At 37.6% G+C, this 21,594-nt stretch overlaps 1 protein-coding gene across 3 annotated transcripts in view; it reads right to left on the bottom strand.

Moving 5' to 3' along the window:
* Nucleotides 1–4,033: 4,033 nt before the first annotated feature.
* Nucleotides 4,034–21,594, bottom strand: part of dnm3a (dynamin 3a) — a gene marked incomplete at its 3' end in the record, with an annotated part of 43,108 nt that continues 25,547 nt past the window's right edge. For 2 of the 3 annotated variants that reach the window (XM_081394878.1, XM_081394879.1), the window contains 5 exons: nucleotides 17,330–17,439; nucleotides 9,856–9,967; nucleotides 6,767–6,931; nucleotides 5,081–5,316; nucleotides 4,034–4,193 (listed from right to left, as the gene is read on the bottom strand). In XM_081394878.1, coding sequence (XP_081251004.1) covers nucleotides 4,034–4,193; nucleotides 5,081–5,316; nucleotides 6,767–6,931; nucleotides 9,856–9,967; nucleotides 17,330–17,439 — 783 coding nt within the window. The remainder of the gene's footprint in view (nucleotides 4,194–5,080; nucleotides 5,317–6,766; nucleotides 6,932–9,855; nucleotides 9,968–17,329; nucleotides 17,440–21,594) is intronic. The other variant, XR_014029593.1, reaches the window with a different exon arrangement.

The raw sequence follows: 21,594 nt of genomic DNA, 5'->3' as shown, positions 1-21,594 counted from the left end.
CAGAACTATGAAATATGAGAAGCCTTCATATACGGTCACTGGTGATTCGACTGTGACATCAAAGCGAGACGAGAGCAAGAAGAAGTGAGGACAGCGGAAGAGAATAGAGACTCTGCGCTGGCAATGGGGAATCAAATATGAAAAACACATTTTCAACAAGACCTCCATCCATCTCAAATGACGTCTGAATCTCGCTAAGAAATGTCCAGATAATGTCCCATGCCCAAATCCAAAGAAAAACAAACAAACACATAATTTGTATAAAAAGGAAATTAAGTTTTTAGCATTATTAAGATTTTTAGATATTGTGACAATTCGTATTACTAAAAAGAAAAGGACAAACAATACATCAAAACATTATAATTATATTATAATATGAAATCACATTATGTAGCCTTCGCTCATCCGAAAACAAACTGCTGCATATTCAGTTGTCAGACACGACTGGAACTTCAAAAGGGACTGGATTCTATGGTCAGATGAAACTATAAAAAGAGCTTTCTGGCAGCATATCCGCCAGATGGCCACGGTTAAATATACCACTGGATCTTTAATGTTGTGGGCCTATTTTTCTGCTGGAGGTCCTGGACATCTTGTTCAGATGGTATACCAACAGATAAAACATTTAAACCTGACCGCCTCTGCTAGAAATCTTATAATGGGCCGTGGTTGGATCTTCCATCAGGACAATGATCCAAAACAAACATCAAAATCAACACAAAAATGTGTCACTGAGCACGAAATTAAGCTTTTGCCATGGCCATCCCAGTCCCCTGACCTGAATCCTATAGAAAATGAGTGGGCTGAACTGAAGAGAATAAGCGCCAACATGGATCTGAAGGATCTGGAGATATTCTGTATGCAACGTAATGAACTGACTCCATATGAGGAAATGTCATGAACTTGTAATTTCAATGAAAAGCATGAGAACTTATCCGTGAATTTATATAGAAACAAGCTTTAGGAGCTTTGCATCTTTACTCTCTTCATGTTACGTTGCATTCGGAGATCGACTACTTTTGACTGACAAAATTCCAGCCACCGGAAACACTAACTGATAAAGTGAGTCGTACAAAACCTTTCTTTTTAGTAAACTTTGTGTACACAAACAATGTAGTCAATGCTCAAGTTCATGTATAGAGCCCCTGGTGATACTTCGAGCACAGTTTTATGTTGTGTTGTGTCGTGTCGAGCCTCCTTAGTGTTTTAAAAATAGCGATTTTGATGCTATAATAGAAGTGCCCCATGCACTCCCATTCAAAAGGCATTTTGACCAAAAACGAAAATACGGTCAATCTTAAAAGTGGCGTTTCCATTCTAATTATGCTTTTACACAAAAGTTTGACTAGTTTTTGATGAGAGTTACCCTTTAAGCTTTTGCCATGGCCATCCCAGTCCCCTGATCTGAACCCTATAGAACATGAGTTGGCTGAACTGAAGAGAAGAAGCACCAACATGGATCTGAAGGATCTGGAGAGATTCTGTATGGAGGAATGGTCTCTGATGTTTTGTCAGGTATTCTCCAAACTCATCAGGCATTATAGGAGAATCAGAGCTATTATCTTGGAAAAAGGAGGCTGCAAAAAGTATTCAATAAAAGGGTGCTAATAATGGTCCCATTTATTTCATAAAGAGATTTTCCCCACATTTTCAATTAATTTACTTCAATGTAAGGTTAGAATTTTGTGCATTTTTCTGAATAAAAGATCAAAAGGATTACCAATGCAGATTTATTTTTACAGGCTTCTTTTTTCATATTTACCAACGGTGCCAATAATTCTCACCATGGCTGTATATAAAATATAATTGTTTAGAGTCGCCATGAACCGGAAGTTACAAACGACTTTTCTCCAGTGTTGTGACGTATTTCCAAGTGAAACAGAATATTGAATAGAGGGCAGGGTTTTACTTTAGCGCTCCTCCTCTCCATCTCTCGCTCAGCACGGTTTGAGGGGAGTTGCCACGAGAATATAAGGGCACATGAATTTTTTCAAATTAATGAAGTGCAGATAAATAATTTGTAATAAACACTACAATATTACATATAAAAATACGAATTGTAAAATTTGATTTCATGGCGACTTTAATATATTGATTTACATTTTTTGTAACTAATTCTCATTACTATAAAGATAATATAAAAAATGTGTCAAATTATATTAAATTATTATAACATTATATATTGTAATATATTAATTAAAATAATTTATATTTTCATATGAAGTGCTACTAAATAGATTTTTATATAAAATTGTATGAATATAAATGTAATATCAATGTTGAATTGGTTATAAATTAAAATTTTAAATAATATCTAAAATGCAAAACAAAACAAAAAAATTATAATAAAGTGTAATACAATTGAAATCATCCAGACACCATGAGTTTTTGTGCAATAAATCATTATAAATTAAAGTCAGAAAACATTTAAACACTATACCATGAAGTTCTACATGAATTCTATATCTTTCCTGGGTGGTGAATATATGACCTTGACATTTTTTGACAGTTTGTGTTTTACCTACAAATATAACATACTTGCAATGCAGTGTTCCTTGAACATTTTGAAAAGCCTTAAAATGTAAATATATTTGCCTCTGTGATTGAGCAGTGACATGTTGAAGTTAAAGTTCTTTTTTTTTTTTTATTCCTTCACACTCAAGACCATATGTTCATGTTGTGTGGAGACAGCAGTATCTGTGATCTAGTGCTGTAGTTTTGGGACCGGTGAGCACGTGGTCTCATCTATCATGCATATGAAGGTAGGTATGCGTATATATCACAAAGAGTTCTGGTCTCTGAGCGCTCCGCTTCGAGACTAATCCTAAAGACGGATCCAAGAACAAGCCTCGCTCTTGGGACACAGAGAGTCCTATTAGTTGTGTTCAGTACGAGCATAAATCCCAACATTTGGGAACGATAGCAGAACCTAGAGGATCTTAAATAGTTTTTTAACAATCATATGCTGCCATGGCAGAATTATCGTATTTATGAGACAAATGCATATGAACGTCACCACAATTCCATAATTACCAGTGGGAAAATCTGTAGCCGGTTGCAGCAAAACCCATCGGTTCAGAAAACCGTTAGTGACAATACCATATAATTATAATTTAACTGTTTTCTTAACTTAAGGGGTTTGTTGCAACTGAACACTTTCTGACTTTTGGATTTGGGGGTGTGCATGTGAATAAAAGAATCATGGTGGAAGCAATTTTTAAATTGATCTTATATATTTATAAATATATATTATATATTTATATTGAATTTAATTAGTAGCAATAGATGCTATTTAAACTCAGTAAAAATAGCGATATATTCTATTTACACTAGACCTATGTAAAAAAATTATTACCTATGTAGACCTATGTATTTTCTTTGCAATAGGCTGTGTAAATAGTAGTTAGGTGCTATTTATACTTATAAATAGAGGCAGATAGTATTTGCACCTCAGTGTTGTTGTATATTAAATGGTATGCAATAATAACATAGAGTGTAAATGATTATATTTATTAAAATTATTAAATGGATGCCGCCTTATTGGGACAATAAAGTAACTTCCGTGTATGCAGTGCTTCATACATCTCTTTTTTTGCATGAGAGACTTTGCTAAAATTAATGTGACCGCAGCTTGTTTCCTGAGCACTTATGAAAGTACAACAGAGTCACAGAAGGTGAAACCTGGGAAAGAGGAAACCACAAGTTCACCAAAGCTTTCTGGCTTGGAAAACTGTTGAAATACTGTTTAAAATGCTGTGAAGTTACAGGTCACTGAGTTTCATTTAAAATATTCTGCCTATTTCAGTGCTGACGCACCTGATTCCACCCTAGTCACTGGGTACGTTATTAATCAAAGGCTTATTCAGCTGCGTTGTTGATGGAGAGAACACACATCAAATCCCCTTTCATGCAATAAATAAACATTAGTTGATGAATCATGTCGTGGTTTAGCGTACAGGAATTGATTTTGTTGAAATGTACCAAGGCTTGGTCTAAAGCAGCTAGTGTGTGACTTCAGGTCCAGATCTGATGTTTACCTGGGAACACCAGGAGGGACTCGTTTGGGGTGGCTGCTAGTGTTTGTGGTGACTGTGCTGTTGGAGACAGGTGGGTCCGGACCTTCCAAGCGAACTGGTAGAGAAGGAGCAGCCGGAGCAGGATGCTTCTTAGGGATACAATAACCTGGAGGAGACCTGAGAGAGAGAGAGAGAGAGAGAGAGAGAGAGGGGGGGGCGTGAACGAAGGGCCCTATTTTAACGATCTAAGCACATGGTCTAAAGCGTACGGAGCAAGTGCACTTACGCAAAAATTTATTTTTTTGTTATTTAAAGAGGTTGTTAGTAATATGCGCCTATAGGCGGGTCCACAACGCACGTACACTCTGCTTATTACACACACAGGGACGCGCAGCAGCACACAAACATGCCAAATCTATTTCAGTGCCTCAAAATAGCAACGCGCCAACAATGTGCCTGAACACACCTCGTTTTCAGACCAGTACGCCCCTGGGGGCACAGATGGGCGCAAATGCATTTGCTATTTAGACAACGTGGCACAGGACGTGAAAATGATAACTGCGTCGGGCTGAAACTAGCAATAAACACTCGCGTCGCACCTGGTGCTACATTGCACCGGGTATATGATAGGGCCTGAATGATTAACAGTGTGGGTGGGGTATAATATTTCCATTACCTTTGCAGTCATATGTGTTTACTGGATAACAGTTTTAAAGAATAATTTTGATTCAGACAAATTCTCTAATAAATGGTTCAACAATTCATTTAAAAGAACTAACCCAACTCGTATACTGGACAACACTGTGGGTTTTACTCTACAGCATCCAACACAAGAAAAAATAATTTTCCATGACTTTTAATTTGTTAATAATCTCAAATAGTTTCCTAGGCCTGGAAAACACAATTCCATGATATTTCCTGGAATCCTTGTGATTCACTCTGTGTTAGTGCCAACTGTTCACCATTAATTATGTGCTGGGGGTCAAGTACAGAACAGCACCGCTGGATGATGAGGTGGACTGATGATGGAGACACCTTGAACAGGAAGTGGAGAGATGAAGTACCTTCGGTGTAGCGAGCCACTGTGAAGCCAGGAGTTATCCACGGGGGGTGGCAACGGGGTGGAGATGGTAGAGGTGGAGATGTCAGTGATGATGTTTAGAGCCTCCTTCAAGGCGGCGTGGGTACGCAGCACCTCCTCTCTGCGCAGGGCCTGTTCAGGAGACTCATCCATCAGAGAGTACTGATCTCCTGAAGAATACAATTGAGCCAGCAACTCAGCGTGGATAAACTCCTCTACCTACGGATGAAGAATATAGAAATATATAAAAAGAAAAGCTGAATAGGAGTTTAGACAAAATGTATAAAAAATATATTGAGATGATGACAGTTATATCCATAGCCTAAAAAGCTGTTTTATTCTGCATTAGGATGGTTCCCGCTTCATGTTGAGATTACATGACTAGCTGAACAGCCAACTACACAAAGGCCATTCACACCAAGAACGATAATTATAACAAGAACTATACTGGCATCCACACCAAGGGATGATAACATTGTGTTTATTATAAGCACGCACTGCAGTTATGTTGTCTGACACTTTATATGTTCAAGATCTTTAAAGTCCTACGGTTCCTGATTGGCAGTAAATTCTGAATGTGATTCCAACAAAATTGTTCCCCTGTCAGTATTAGGGTTGTAACGATACCCTCATGTCACAATTTGATACATATCACGAAACTGAACTCATAATACGATATTATTGCGATACTCCAAGACATTTGGCAATAGGGGGATATGGTTTTTACTGGTAACATAAGACATTTGGCATTATCAGGACCCACAAATATTCCCCCATTGCATTATTATACATTATATTCAACATTATATATAGTAGTTTAATGTAGTACTGATACTGAAACACTGTAAACTTGAATTTTTTCTCACACAGTAATTTTCATTTTGGGTGAACAATACACAATATATATTGTCACTATCCACGATACATATTGTTGCATTTATTGTGACACAATATATTGTTACACCCCAAGTCGTTATTGTTAAAGTAGTGGTGTGGAGTTTATTCTCATAGAATTAGAATACTTATTAAAACTTATAAACTTAAATAGATATCGTTTTAGTTATTGTCCTTGAATTAAACGTGCCCTTGAATATAAAGTCCACAGTGAAACAAAATAGTCTGAAATTGTTCTTTGAAACATAAATTAATTGGGCCAAAAAGATGGCACATTTATTTACACTGAAAACCGCCCACACATGGAATCAAAAGTTCATATTTCTAAATATCACAATATAAAAAAATAAAAATGTTCTGACCCAAAATACATTTTGAATACTATTGCTGTAACAATTCCAGTGCAAAAAAGTTTTGAAATATGTAACTATAAGGTTTAGAAGTATACAGGTCTATATTTAGACATTTAACAATTTTAGAAGTAGAATATTTGTTATAGTATTTAAAAAAAAGAATGTAATAAATAATCTAAAAAAAATAAACTAGAAATGCTATACATTACATAAACCGTAAAACAAGTTTCCCTGTGAGAAGACCTAATGTTACCAGTATATGTTTTTTTATGAAATATACATTTACAAAAAAGTACATATCTCTTTATCTTACTTAAAAAGTATTTGGGTAGACATTTTAAAACAAATGTATTTGATGTGATTTCATTGTTTTTCCTTCTGTATCAGATGTTATGTCAGTGTAAGATGCAAAGGGCACAGACATTGTTGATGACGAGGTGCATGATGGTCTTGGGCATTAGGTCTCGAATGCTTTTGTAGACGATGCTCATGTACGAGTCCACCAGGTTGCGGATGGTCTCGACCTGACGCTCTAGCTGAGGGTCCATGGAGAAGCTCTCCGCCTGGCCTGAACTCTCTCCATCCACCTGACCAATCAGAAAAAAGACAAATCTGGATGGAAAAGGTACAATCAGCATAGAGGGAAGAGAAAGATGTTTCAGAGGGCAATGAGTGCGCATACATGAAGAGAACTAGGCCGGGAAAAAAAGATACTGGGGGATAAAAAGACGAGAAGCAAGGAAATAATGAGTTTTACTTCAGTGACTGTCGGAGGGGGTGTGGTTGACTTCTGTCAAAGCAAATTATGGGGAACCCTGACAGAACTGTGACATCACTCAACATGTAGCTCCAAAGCATACATAAAGACAGAAAGAGGGGGATGGAGGGGAGCGTGAAGAAAAAAAGCAAGGGAGCTGATTAGAAACAGAGCTCAGAGCCCCCTCCCTCGCTGATCCTCCATGGTGTGACACAAGAGCTGAGGAATGCAGCAGAGCTTCTGACCCCAGAGCACAGCCACCATGAAGCCTGCAGCCGTAGAGTCAAACACACACACACACACACACACACAGAGAGAGAGAAACGCTACAGGAGTGTGAGCTATCTGAACTACAGTCCACTACGTTATTAGAAGGCCTCGATGGAATCTACTTTTTATGTGCTGATTTTAGAGCAAAATCTGTAGAATTCTGAGCAATAAAATGTGAAATGTGTAAAACGAGAGGTGCTCCAGTTCTGCAGAAATATGTGAGGTTTCTGCAACACTCTATGTGCATAGATGCCGTATGGGCCTGGCTATTATGTGGATGTATAATCTCTGTACAATTCTTGAAACACTGCATTTTTTAAAGAATGGGAAATTAGGACATTACAAATAAAGGTTCTTCATTGATTCTTTGAAGTTTATTCTGGGATAGTTCACCCAAAAATGAAAATTCTGTCATCATCATTCAACCTAATGTTGTTCCAAACCCATACTTTCAGGTTCATCTTCGAAACCCAAATTTGGATATATTTGAATAAGATTTTGAATTAATTTGGAAAATTTATTGCACCAAAACACTGACAAAAGCTTTTGTTAAAATAATCCATATGAAACGAGCAGTTTAATCCAGACACAATCGCTTTATATGGTGAACAGATTTAACGTAGGCTTTTATTCACATATAAACATTGATCGACGCCCATACATAGAGCACGTGCTTGCTGGACGTGCAAGAACTAGTGAGGTTTGTACATCAAGCAAGTACAGTTGAGCTTCTGTTTACCATATTTGATGTCCCACCATGTCTTCAGAAGACTTGGGTTAAACCACTCAATTCATATGGATTTCTCATACAATGTCTTCAGAACTTTATGAAGCATCAACATTTTGGTGGAATTGACTTTCAGGAAAGATAGAAATCTCTCAGGTTTCATTAAAATTACCTTCATTTATGTTTTGAAGATGAATAAAAGACTTATTGGTTTGGAGCGACATGAGGGTGAGTGCGTGAAGACCCAATTTTCATTTCTGGGTGAACTATCCCTTTAAGGTTCATTAAAGGATTCTTGAGTTAGTCATTTGGCACTTTGGAGATTGCCAAATGCTGATGCTATTTCATAGGTTCTTTAGTATTGGTTTCTCAAACTCGGTCCTGGAGGGCCACTGTCCTGCACAGTTTAGCTCCAACCCAGATCAAACACACCTGAGAAAGCTAATCAATGTCACAGCTAGGTGTGTTTGATCAGGGTTGGAGCTAAACTGTGCAGGACAGTGGCCCTCCAGGACCGAGTTTGAGAAACCCTTAATATTCTGTCATCATTTACTTTCTTCTATGGAACACAAAAAAAGAAGTTAGGCATAATGTTCACACTACTTTTTTCCATACAATAAAAGTGAATGTGGACTAATGCAAAAAGAACAAAAAATCTACATAAAAGTTCTACAAATGACTGTAATCCAAGTCTTTTAAAGCCATATGATCGTTTTTTGGGGGTTCTCATTGTCTCCTAACAAATCGCTTGAATATGAAGTTTAAATATGTATACATGCCAATTACGCAAAGGCAAATAAAAAAGAGCTGCGTCTGAAATCAAATACTGTCTGACACTACATTTGATGAGGAACAAACTTCATGAGCATCAAAGTTGTGATGAAAATATATATTTTCTTATATATAGTGATGTACATCAGACTATTGAAAAAGAAAAAACTTCTATCCATTGGTTAAAGGCAGATCTCGGCTGAATGTGAGCTTGACTGTGATTGTAAGAAAGAGATGAGATTTAAGCCAAAAAACAAAAACAACGTATGCACATATGAATCACTCACAATAAGATCCATAACATGCATTTAGAAAATCAATAGGGCGAATTTTCAAGCTAACCTTAAAAATGTTGTTCTATATACATATTATGAATGTGTGTAGTATGAATGAAATTTCATGTTGTCAACAGCGCCAGTTGTGTCACTTCACTACCATTCACAACTCCTACCGTAGCCTCATGGGACAGTACATTGTCCATTGGAAGCACACTTTTCAGTGGAAGTAGTAGGTCATTCAGGTAATTTTCACCTACTGTTTTATGAATACTACAAATTCGTACATACTACTCATTTCATATAGTTTTTTTGTAGGGAAGTAGGCATATTCAGCGGCAGGGATGGAATATGACACATACGTTTTATAAACTACTTCTATGGTGCATTTTTGGTCTGGTCTGCTTTCATTGTATGGAAAAGAGCAGCATGAACTTTCTTAAGAACTTCTCATTTTGTGTTCCAAGAAAGAAAAAGCCATGGGGTGACTTGTTTTTTTTTTTGTTTTTTTTTTACTATTTCTTTAAAGCAGTAACACATGGTGTTGGTTTTAAGAACTAGGGAATAAAAAGTTTTGAGTAGAGCTTATAAATTTCCACATGGCATCTGGCTATAAAGCCCTTTTTGGTTTAAATTGAAACCTTTATTTTGAAGTATTAGGCCACAGGTTTTAGCGTACAGGTACAGAATCCAATGGGTTCCCGTGCTTACTGTGGTTTTCTCTGGGTAAACCCCAGCTCGCAGCAGAGAGGCCTTCCAGCTGTCCACATCGTCCTGAGTGTCACAGGCCAGCTCCAGATGCCTGTAGTCCTTATACACGTTCCTACAGGGAAAGTAATCTGTTAGCTGGTTCCTATGGCAGCACGTACACTCCCGCACAAACAAACGCAGCAAAACCCTCTCTCGCTCACACATATCATCTGTCCAAAACCACAAACCCCAGACCACCCCTTCTACCCTGTTTGAGATGAAAATTCACTCTTTCCAATCTGATTCTAATAAAAAAATTTCCCCAGGTTTTGTCCTATCTCAACTTTTTATCCGTCATTCCCATTCCCACTTTTTACTTTTGTCTCGTATCTTTCTACCCAGTTTCTCTCTCCCTCTTTTTTCCCCTTGCTCCGAGAAAGGCAGGAATCTGGAGCCCATCTCTCTCCATCTGTTCCACATTCCCCCTAATTATACTGTTGTTCCTCTCCTCCTTTTGTTTCCCTCTTATTTTTCTCTCTTTTTGTGGCTATTGTTTCTCATTGTTGTGCCTGTGGGGTAAGAGGCTTAAAGTATAACGTACCAGCGTGTATTTGATTTAGTCTGCGGCTGATAAGAAATCGGCTACAAGAACGTGGCTTAAGACTGGGTCAATTCGGACACGCATACACTAAAACAACCCACACACCAAAGCAACCACATTCTCACATGCTTCGATCTCATAAAACTCAGCTACAAAACACTGTTTTTGCAAGCTCAGATATGACTCAGTGCTACTAATTGCTATAACTGATAAATTATTTTTTATAACCGTTTAGTCCAAACGTTTACACACTGTATATGACTGCATAAGCGATACACTGATCCAAGCATCCAAACATCATTTGCTTTGCAGACCCTCCTAATAAGGTGTAATGTGTGGAATACAGTTTTGCGGTTAAACGATTCATAATTCATTGGTAGTTCATGATATTTATGGCAGGATAACTGCGGCGCTTGTGAATGTACTGAACTTTATTTGCCATTCCAAAACCACAAAGTACGGCTCTGACTTTTAAAAGGATTTAGACCTAAAATTGAGTATGCACAACATCAACAAAACAATCTGTGTGCATCCAAAAATAATATTTGGCTACGTTTACGGGGGTTATTATGTTTTAACTGAAGCTTAGATCATATCCCAAATTCTTAGATGAATGCAGTGTTATTTCAGTATTATTTATATACTATTATAGTATTTTTTTATATATATTTTGAATTAGCTTTTTTTTTTTTTTTTTTTTTTTTTTAGTTTTGGTTATGTGCTTTTGTCATTTTTGACTTCTTATTTTTTTATTGAATATTTCAGCATTAATTATAAATTAATTATAAGTGCAAATCATTATTATTTTTTTTTAATTCATGTGACCTTGTAAAAAAAATATCGATATTTCGATATGTATCGATATTGAAATATCTGAAACGGTTCCAATACTCCTTTTCTGCAGTATCGATACACTGATACCAGCTGCGAGTTCTCACTCTTCTTCTCTCCGACGGTGAATTGACGGTTTGACACGCACCTGCCTCCGTTCACTCACTCGTCTCATTCACTCCGGTTGAATAGTGGTAGTTGGTGTTACGTGTCCTGAATTTCACCGCGGGGTTGCAGTATTGCATACTGCAGGTTTCGTGCTCACGGCAAAGGTGCGTGCACAATAGATCTTTATAAGTGGCGCTTATAAGTATAAAGTAATTTGTGAAAATGAAGTGATCTCAGAGCCTTTATACAGTGTGTGCCATTGTAAAAACTGTTTATTCCTCACAGCCTCATTTCCATCTGCATTAAATTCAATATGGTGTCTAACCTGACTAAGTTCTACAGCAAATGACAATGATCCAACAATTCCAAAAGGAAAAATTATACATATATATGTGTGTGTGTGTGTGTGTCACAACAGGGAAGAAAAGACTATCGCAACTTCTGTGCCAACTTAATTTTTTTATGTTTTTTATCTAATATTATATTGATTTTAATAATTATTTTACTCATTATTAGCTTTATTTTAATTAACGACTTTTAATAGTTTCGTTTTAGTTTTAGTTAACTATAATAACACTGGAAACTTGTTAACTCTTTCACCTCCAGCGATTTAAAAAAAAAAAGTTGCCAGCCACCGCCAGCATTTTTGATCATTTTCACATTTTCATGGCCCCCAGAATATTTTGTTGTATGAATATCTGAACATGCAATATATCAAAAGAAAGAAAAGAGCCTCAGCTTAAAAAAAAAAAGTTTTTTTTCTAGCTAAATGCATTTTTTTAATCAACACTTGAATGTGGGCAAATTTAATAAAAAAAGCAACTTTTTGAGTAAAAAGCTGAAAAAAATCACGTCTTTGTCAAAGACTACATCCAGATCGGATTCAGAACAATGATCAAAAAATAGTTGGAGTAGATCGAGTCCATCAACACCCCCAAAGCTTCACAGTCTTAATAGCTCGTCCTGGGTCAAAATTTAATTCTGTAACATTAGGCAGTTTTGATTTATATGCTGTTAAATGTTGATGATCGCATTATTTTACTGCTTACATATGCTATCGCTTGTTTCTGTTTCTTTTTTGCCTGTGTTTTGATCAGAAGATTCAGTACTCTTTCAGAAGATGTGTAATAGCACCCCCTACCATATAACAGTGAAAACACAGAGAGCTGGAAATTTCCGTCAATGGCAGGTAAGCGTTGTCTCATAAATGGCAGGGAAAGAGGAAGGGAAACAGTTAAACATGTTATGTTTCCATCCATCAGTTTGTAAAAACAAAACCAAAATCACATTTACTGTAATGCACTAACAATGGAAGTCTATGAGGAGAGGTTTCCTTTGTAAATGCATTACTAAAAAAACTACTTTTGTTTGTTTTAACAAACTGATGAGCGGGTTGTAATTATTGTCTGTGGTAATCGTTTCAGATGTCATAGCATATGTTAAACCCAAAGCATTCCTTTAATCACAGTCTTGAGTGAGTCCAGAACCGCACATAACTACTCGCCGTCACATATGAACCCGGATGCAATGCACACTGATGCAAAAAATGTGGAAGAAAGTGGACGAAAAAGCTCTCTGCTCTTCTCATGAGCACTTCTCGCGTCCCATGCCAGACTGGTGTCACTGCTGAGACAAAAACGACATCTACCGCCTGACATCACTGGTTGCTCTGACACTAGGGAGTTGGTGGGTGTAAAAGGCACAGTATGAATCACTAGGTCATTAGAACACGCGTGTGTGTGTGTGTGTGTGTGTGTGTGTGTGTGTGTGTGTGTGTGTGTGTGTGTGTGTGTGTGTGTGTGTAGCAAGAGAGAAGAAAAGGGGATTTTTCTGAGTGCTGGGTGGTATGTTTCTGCTGGTGAGCGGGAATGAGTGTGGAGTTTATGAGAGCTTGAATATCTTTATACAGAGTGCTTGAAGTGATGGATGTGTGTGTGTGTGAGAGAGAGAGCATCTGATTGATTGTGGTGCAGCCCTGGGTGTGTTTACAATAGTCTGCCATGCCTCTCTCAGTGTCAAAGCTGTGTGTGTGTGTGTGTGTGTGTGTGTGTGTGTGTGTGTGTGTGTGTGTGTGTGTGTGTGTGTGTGTGTGTGTGTGTGTGTGTGTGCACGCTCACCGCAGCATACCAACATCTCTCCAATTAAGCAGCTAATCAATCCCAGACACACCCGCACTCGAAACTAAAGAGGCTGCGCTCGTAGAGACTGAATGTTAGAGACTGAGAGAAAAGAGGAGAGAGAGAGACATTGAAGTAGAGACTGGCCAGGAATGTGTCAAAGCGTGTCCTAATGCGCCCCCTGTTCCCGTCGTGCTCTTTGTGAAGTATTACTGTGAAGTTAGAGTGTGTTTATGTTAGAAAATATAAAGGTGTGCATGTAAAATGGTGTTATAAGCCCCTGTAGAAGGGCATGCGTGTTTAAGTGTGTGTGTGTGCCGTGACCACCAGATGTGAATCCACTGCACTCTCCTTGAGACAATTTTCATTGCAAAACAAAATCAACCGTCTTGGATCGGTTAGTGTGACATGCTCACTGACGGCCCATTAATTGCATTTGCAGTGAATCTTAGGCTTTTGACATTGTCAAACACAATTACCATAAATAATAAAATTATCTTGATTACCGTTCAAAAGATTGGGGTCAGTAAGAAATATTACTTTTATTCATTGAGGATGCATTAAATTGATTAATGTTAAAAAAGGTTTCTATTTCCAATAAATGTTTTTTTTTTTTTTTTTTTAGTTCTATTAAAAAATATTAAGCAGCACAACTGTTTTCAACATTGATAATAATCAGAAATGTTTCTTGAGCAGCAAATCATCATATTAGAATGATTTCTGAAGGATCATGACACTGAAGACTGGAGTAATGATGCTGAAATTTCAGCTTTGACATCACATGAATAAATTCCATTTCAAAATATGTTAATATATTAAAATAGAAAACAGTTACTTTAAATTGTAATAATATCTCACAATATTACTGTTTGTACTGTTTTTTGATCAAATAAATGCAACATTGGTGAGCCAAGATACTTTCAAAAATCTTACCAACCTCAAACTTGTGGTTGTCACTGAAAATTAAGTTTGGCATTGTACAGAGAAAAAAATTACACATTTGACTATTATGATACAGTTGTATGGAGCAGGATTTTGGACCAATGAGATTTCACCATAGGCGGGGCTACCCAGTTCGACACCACAGAAAAAGAAACCAACTAACTGACAAATACTCTGTCGCTCTTCGCCGCTGAATAGGACAGCAACACTTAAAAAGTGACTTCTTATTATATTCATCATGCCTGGTAATGACACGGGGCAACAGACTCTGAGAAAGCCTCCATTAGAAAGCAGCCAGGAGCTCAGAGTACAAATTGCATCAGAGAAAAAAAAAAAAAAAAAAAAAAAACCTGAGGGAAAAAAGCCTGGTTGTGGCACAGAGAAACATATTAAAAGAGGAGAAGAGAGCTCTAAATAACTGATTAATATTCCAGACATTGTAGAATGGAATGTGTGTGTGTCACGTATATGTGTGTGTGCGAGAGAGAGAGATAGAAAGAGAGAAAATATTAAAGTCTTCTCTAAAATACCTCTAATAGAATAACTCTACAATAATAATTAATTTCTACATTTCCTAAAGAAAATGTGATGTGGTGCTCGCTCATGCAAAAAAAAAATTGCCAGGATGGTGTCCCTCCCTGTTTGTAAGTCTATGGGATTTTTTCACCCATTTCATTGTCCACCAAACAATTAATTTTAATGGCTGGAATCTCAAAACACACAGAGACAAACACTCACACTGTTCACAGTTAACTCTCTTTTAGCTGTGTGGGGTTTGTCTATAACAGGCATCCTCAAATAGCGGACTGCGGTCCGGTTCCAGACCCCGACTTGGTTTCAACCGAACCGCAAGACATAATGAGAACGGTAGCAACGTTTTACCGTTTCTAGTTAAATTGAGCAATGCGTCAAAACAACGGAGTGGTTCACACCACAAGAGTTCAGGGTTGTTTATTTTAATGATCTTTCGGGGCTACATCCTCTAATATTTTTATCTAGAGCCAAACATGCTTCATTCAAGCTTTTCGGTCACATGGCCTACTGCTTTACATATGTAGGCTATCTAAATGTAAAAATAATAATATCTTGATAAAACCTGATCTTACCTTTTAATAATCATCTGATTGGGCTCAACTGATGATACAGTTGTGTTCAGAATTAATGGCACCCCTGGTAAATATGATCAAAGATGGCTGTAAAATAAATCTGCATTGTTTATCCTTTTGATCTTTCATTCAAAAAATTTGCAAAAATCTAACCTTTCATTGAAGTAAAACGATTAAAAGTGTGTGTGTGTGTGTGTGTGTGTGTGTGTGTGTGTGTGTGTGTGTGTGTGTGTGTGTGTGTGTGTGTGTGTGTGTGTGTGTGTGTGTGTGTGTGTGTGTGAGAGTGTGTTGTGGGGGGGGGGGCATCACATTATGGAATAAATGCTTTTCTCCAAAACACGTTGGCCATAATTATTTACAGAGAACCCTTTTGTTAGATAGTTTTTGCAATCTCCTTTTTCCAAAATTACAGCTCTGATTGTTCTCCTATAATGCCTGATGAGTTTGGAGAACACCAGAGAACAGAGACCATTCTTCCATACAGAATCTCTCCAGATCCTTCAGATCCATGTTGGCGCTTTTTCTCTTCAGTTCAGCCCACTCAGTTTCTATAGGGTTCAGGTCAGGGGACTGGGATGGCCATGTCAAAAGCTTAATTTTGTCCTCAGTGACACATTTTTGTGTTGATTTTGATGTTTGGTTTGGATCATTGTCTTGATGGAAGATCCAACCACGGCCCATTATAAGATTTCTAGCAGAGGCGGTCATGTTTAAATGTTTTATCTTGGTATTTGGTATTTGATAGAATCCATGATACCATCTGAACAAGATGTCCAGGACCTCCAGCAGAAAAATAGGCCCACAACATTAAAGATCCAGTGGTATATTTAACCGTGGCCATCTGGTGGATATGCTGCCAAAAAGCTCGTTTATAGTTTCATCTGACCATAGAATCCAGTCCCTTTTGAAGTTCCAGTTGTGTCTGACAACTGAATATGCTGGAGTTTGTTTTCGGATGAGCAGAGAGGATTTTTCTTTTCCCTCCCAAACAACATGTGGTGATATAGGGGATGTTTGATATATATTTTTTAGGCTTTCTGACCCCAAGACTCAACTAATCGCTGCAATTCTCCATCTGTGATCATTGGAGAGTCTTTGGCCACTCAAACTTTCCTCCTCGCTGCACATTAAGACAATAAAGACACACGCCCTCTTTCTGGCAGATTCATAACATCTTTAGTTGATTGGAACTTCTTAATTATTGCCCTGATGGTCAAAATGGGGATTTTCAATTCTTTAGCTATTTTTTTACAGCCACTTTCTATTTTGTAAAGCTCAATCTTTTGCTGCACATTAGAACTATATTCTTTGGTTTTACTCATTGTGAAGGATGATTAAGGGAATTTGGCCTTTGTGTTTCCTCATATTTATACTCCTGTGAAACAAGAAGTTTTCATTTTCAATTTCATGTTCCTAGTCACCCTGATGTGCTAAAAAACGTAAATATTAATGGGAATATACTTTTATATATACTATATATTATATAGTATATTTTACTAGAGGTGCCAATAATTGTGTCCAACGTGTTTTAGAGAAAAACATTTATTACATAATGTGATTTCCCCCCCATTTTCAATTATTTTACTTTAATGAAAGATTTTTGCTAAATTTTTGAATAAAAGATCAAAAGGATAAACAATGCAGATTTATTTTAACAGTCATCTTTGATCATGTTTAACAGGGGTGCCAATAACCACAACTGTATATTTAAATTTAAAGTTTGATCATCTTTTTAAAGATGAAAATTTATGTTCTCTGAAAAAACATGTAAAAAAATTGTTGTAACTGACCTCTGCTCCGTGTTAAAGATGGCAAAGACATGTTTGCTGGACATAAAGCCCTTTTCTATGTCCCGCACCTTCAGGTTGTCCAGAGGAAGCATATATTTCTTCTCTTTTTCCTAGAAAATGAGACACACAATGGACATCTTAAGACTTAGTGAGCTGCCTACCAAGACAGCATTTCTGGGAACCTTTTTTAACATATACACACGGCAAATTTTTGAGAAGCAAATCTTAATAATCAACTTTATTAGAGTGTCAACAAACTGTATTGGGAGTTTCTCCTAAACAGGAAACATGTCATCATTTACTCATCCTGTGTGACTTTGTCTTTCATGGGACACAAAAGAGAAAAATCTTAAGTCTGTACTGGTTACTCTTTTCCATTTAATTACAATGATTTGTGACTGGAGATTTCCAGCTTAAAAATTGTCACAAATTTCAAGTTATCATTTACTGATAATCTTCCCCTCTAGTGAGCTATTCACTGAATCATTGAGGCAGTGAGTAGAACTTGAGAACTGGATCAGTCCAATTCATGAACAAATCATTCAGATCACTTCTGTGAGCAAGATCAACCAATTAATTAAATACCTCTGTTTCAAAAGAACAATTTTTTTCTGGAATCAGACATCTCTTGTAAACTCAAGACTTTTATTGCTCTCAAGTTTTTATTGTAGCTTCAGAAGACTTGGAATTTAGCGGGCACTGTATGAACCGCTTTAATGAAACTTTTATGGTGTTTTGCATCCTTTAGGGAGCTTGAAGGCTTCTGTCCCTATTCATTGCAAATGTATGGAAAAGAGTGATCGGGACATTCTTCCTTTCTGTTCCAGAAAGAAAATACAGGTTTGGAACATCATCAGGGTGAACAAATAATGACAATTTGAACAAATATTAATTTTTGGCTGAACAATCTCTTTAACTGAATCTCTAAAATGATGTGAACTAGGGAAAATTACTACAAGGAAGAAAGCCAGGAGCAAAGAAACAAAGAAAGAATCTACTGTAGATCCATGTGATCATCCTCAGGATGGATTCAGGGCCAGAACTTTATATATATTATAAAAAAAAAAAAAAAAAAAAAAAAAAAAAAAAAAAAACCATGCACATGAGAGATGCCACTAGTTTTCACTTTTTGAGTAAAGATTTGAGAAAGAAAGAATGAAAAAGAATGAAAGAGGAATTGAGAGATAGAGTGTAAGGGCCCACATGTGGAAGTCATTATTTGGACCAAGGCTCTAAAACACAACATTTCTGCTGAAAAAAAAAAAAAAAAAACTAAAGAAAAGAAAAAGAGCTCCCCCCTCTCCCCCTCCCTCTAGCTGTACAGGAGGGGCTGGGGTCTCAGGAAACGGCTTGGATTACATTGCAAATAACGGAACGGAGATGTGGGAAAGAAAGAGAGGAACAAGGGATGAAAGTGTGAGGGGAAACACTCTAAAAAGAGTAAAAATGAAAAACAGAAGGGGAAGAGAGAAGCCATATGAAGCCACTATCAGTGATTGAGTCTGACGGAGTGACTGTGGAGGAATTTTTTGGGGAAATTCAAGTATTTTCAGCAAATCAGCTAGACCGTCTAAAAATCTAACATCTACCACTTCACCTAAAAAAAAAATTTGCCATCTATTCACCTTAATGTGATTCCAAAGCCAAAAGCTATGTTTCCATCCAAAGTTGTAAATTTAACTTGTGCTTTTAACTAAATTGGAATATTGCACAAAACATTTGCGAAACATTTCCATCCAGCGAGTCGAAGAAAACAAAATAATATCTTCCTAAACTGGTGCCCAGTATCACTAAGAAAATCTTTAGGTTGCTGCAGTAGGAGAAGCCACTGTAGGTCTTTTTTTCGTATTTAATAAATTACTTGTGTTGCAGAGGACGCAGATGAAACGCAATAAACAGTCATGTCATCTTGCTTTTGGAGGCCTTTTTTTATGCATGTCAAGGAATTTATTTGGTAAATGTGTTTCCATCGTACTTTATGCGCATGTTTTCTTATCTTATAAAAATATATCTGCCTCAATTGAGCACATCAGTTTTTTATGCGCATTTTTAGAATTAAGCACATCTTGGCGTTTCCATCCTGCGTCTTTTTATGCAATATCCCAAAATGCGCATAAAAATAGGTGGATAAATAGCTATTGTTGAAGAATCATTACACAGCTCTTACCATTCAAAAACAGTTCATAGTGAGCAAGAGCTGACAAGTACCAAAAAGGACAAAAAAGCATCTTAAAAGTTTCATAAAAGTGGACCATACTTCTTGTGTGCTACATCTGAAGTGTTCTGAAGCCATACGATAGCTTTGTTTGAACAGACTGAAATTTAAGTCATTCACTACCATTTGGGGGCAGTTTTTTTAAACAAAATAATACTTTTATTCAGCAATGATACATTAAACTTATCAAAAGTGACTGTGTGACACTGAAGACTGGAGTAATGAGGCCAAAAATTCAGCTTTGCCATCACATGAATAAATTATATGTTAAAACATATTAAATTAGAATTGTAATAAAAAATTTTTTAATAATATTTCACAACATTCCTTTTTGGTACTTGACAGCCCCTGGTCACTACAAACTCTCATTGTTGGACAAGAGATAGTGCAACAATTATAAAAAAAATAAAAAAAACAGCATACGGTTTGCAACAACATGTGGGTGAGCAAACAATGACAGAATTTTTACTTTTGAGGGAGCTATTCCTTTAAACTATCTCTCCTTGTCCTCCTTGACTCTTTGCACCCCTCCTTTTCTGCTCCCCTTGAAAACTTTCTCTCTTTTTTCATTCCAGAGGGGCCCACTTCCTGCCTAAGTTTTTAGAGGTTAAAAAAAAAGTTAGAAATGACAGGCTGGCGTTAGGAATACAACATCTGGTACCGCTTTAGTGAGAGAGTGAGAGAGAGAGGGTGAGTGAGAGAGAGAGAGATGGGGCAGGGAAGTCCAGAGGATGGCTGGGAGTACCGAGAGAGGACGGAGGGAGAAAGACAGGAGTGGATAGGAGCGAGTCGGACCAAAAGATTGAAAGAAAGAGAGGAATTGAGAAACAACGGACCACTCCAAAAGTTTATTCCTCAAGGGTCCCATCAACCCTTATATGGCCAGTGGGGTCCCTCCTTCTCCTCTCTCTCTCTCTCTCTCTCTCTCTCTCTCTCTCTCTCTCTCTCTCTCTCTCTCTTCCTTCTCTGACTCCTCATTCCCTCTTTTTTGCTATGCCTTCCATGAATGTCCTGCCAGATAGCCGGCTGCGGGAGCGAATGTGCCACGTCAAAGGCTGGATACTGCAAACCAACGCAGGACGGGGACGAGACGGAACTGAAAAAGTCGAGAACGGGTAAACGGACGTCTGGAGCTTCTCTCTCCGTCCTCTACATTTGCGTTATCCTGACTGAGAATAAGATAGAAGCAATGGAGACTATTTCTGTCGTGTTTATTTTGCATCTTCTACCGCCTCCTGTGAAGGTCGGGGCCAGCAGGGTTGGACTGAGTGATTGAAGTAGATAAAGAATAAGAGGTGAAAAGAGAGAGAGAGAAAAAGAGAGAGAGAGAGAGGGCTGGAACTATCTCCTGCTCCGTCATCCCAGTGTTCAGACTACCTGTTCAGGATCATACTGGTGTACAGTAGTCTGCACATTGGTTAGACTGTGCATGGACTCACGTCGTTGGGGAACCGACGCAAACTCTCAAACGCAAGCAAAAACACACAAAAACTCAACAACTACAGGTGAAAAGTCAGACTCTGCTCTGTTTGGTTTGTTATCTACACCAGTGTTGGTTATACTGCATGTCTCTGTGGACTTGTTGGCATTAACGACACGAACAAGAAATTTCTCAATGATTGAGAGCTTGAATTTAGGTGATTGCCCACCATAACCCATTACGTGTCGATAAACCTGGCATGCGAATAATATTACCGTTCTAGTAGTCCTTCCTGCCGTTTATGTGTAAACATGTACTGTATGTACTCAGGCCGAACTGTGCATGCATAAGGCTTATATAAAAGCTTGGGGTGTCCAGTTAGTTTTCCGTCTTGAGATGTTCAGAAGGCCAGATTTGTCCAGATCTCAGCATAATTGACGCATGTATGCATGCTAACTTAAGACTCTGAGAAAAGGTGAAAAGGCAGTGATTATGCTGAATGCGAACAGAAGTGGAGGGATGCACAAGTCATCTGTTTTCCCTCATGCAGCTCGGCTCAAAAAGAGGGAGAGGGAAGACTGTAGGAATGCGTGTCTGTTTAGTGTTGGGCTCTGATTAATCCAAACCAGC

The sequence above is a fragment of the Scardinius erythrophthalmus genome (assembly GCF_964197995.2).
Source record: "Scardinius erythrophthalmus genome assembly, contig: HAP1_SCAFFOLD_291, whole genome shotgun sequence".
Lineage (NCBI taxonomy): Eukaryota > Metazoa > Chordata > Actinopteri > Cypriniformes > Leuciscidae > Scardinius > Scardinius erythrophthalmus.
Note: the sequence above shows the minus strand (reverse complement) of the source record. Positions and strands in the feature narration are given on the sequence as shown.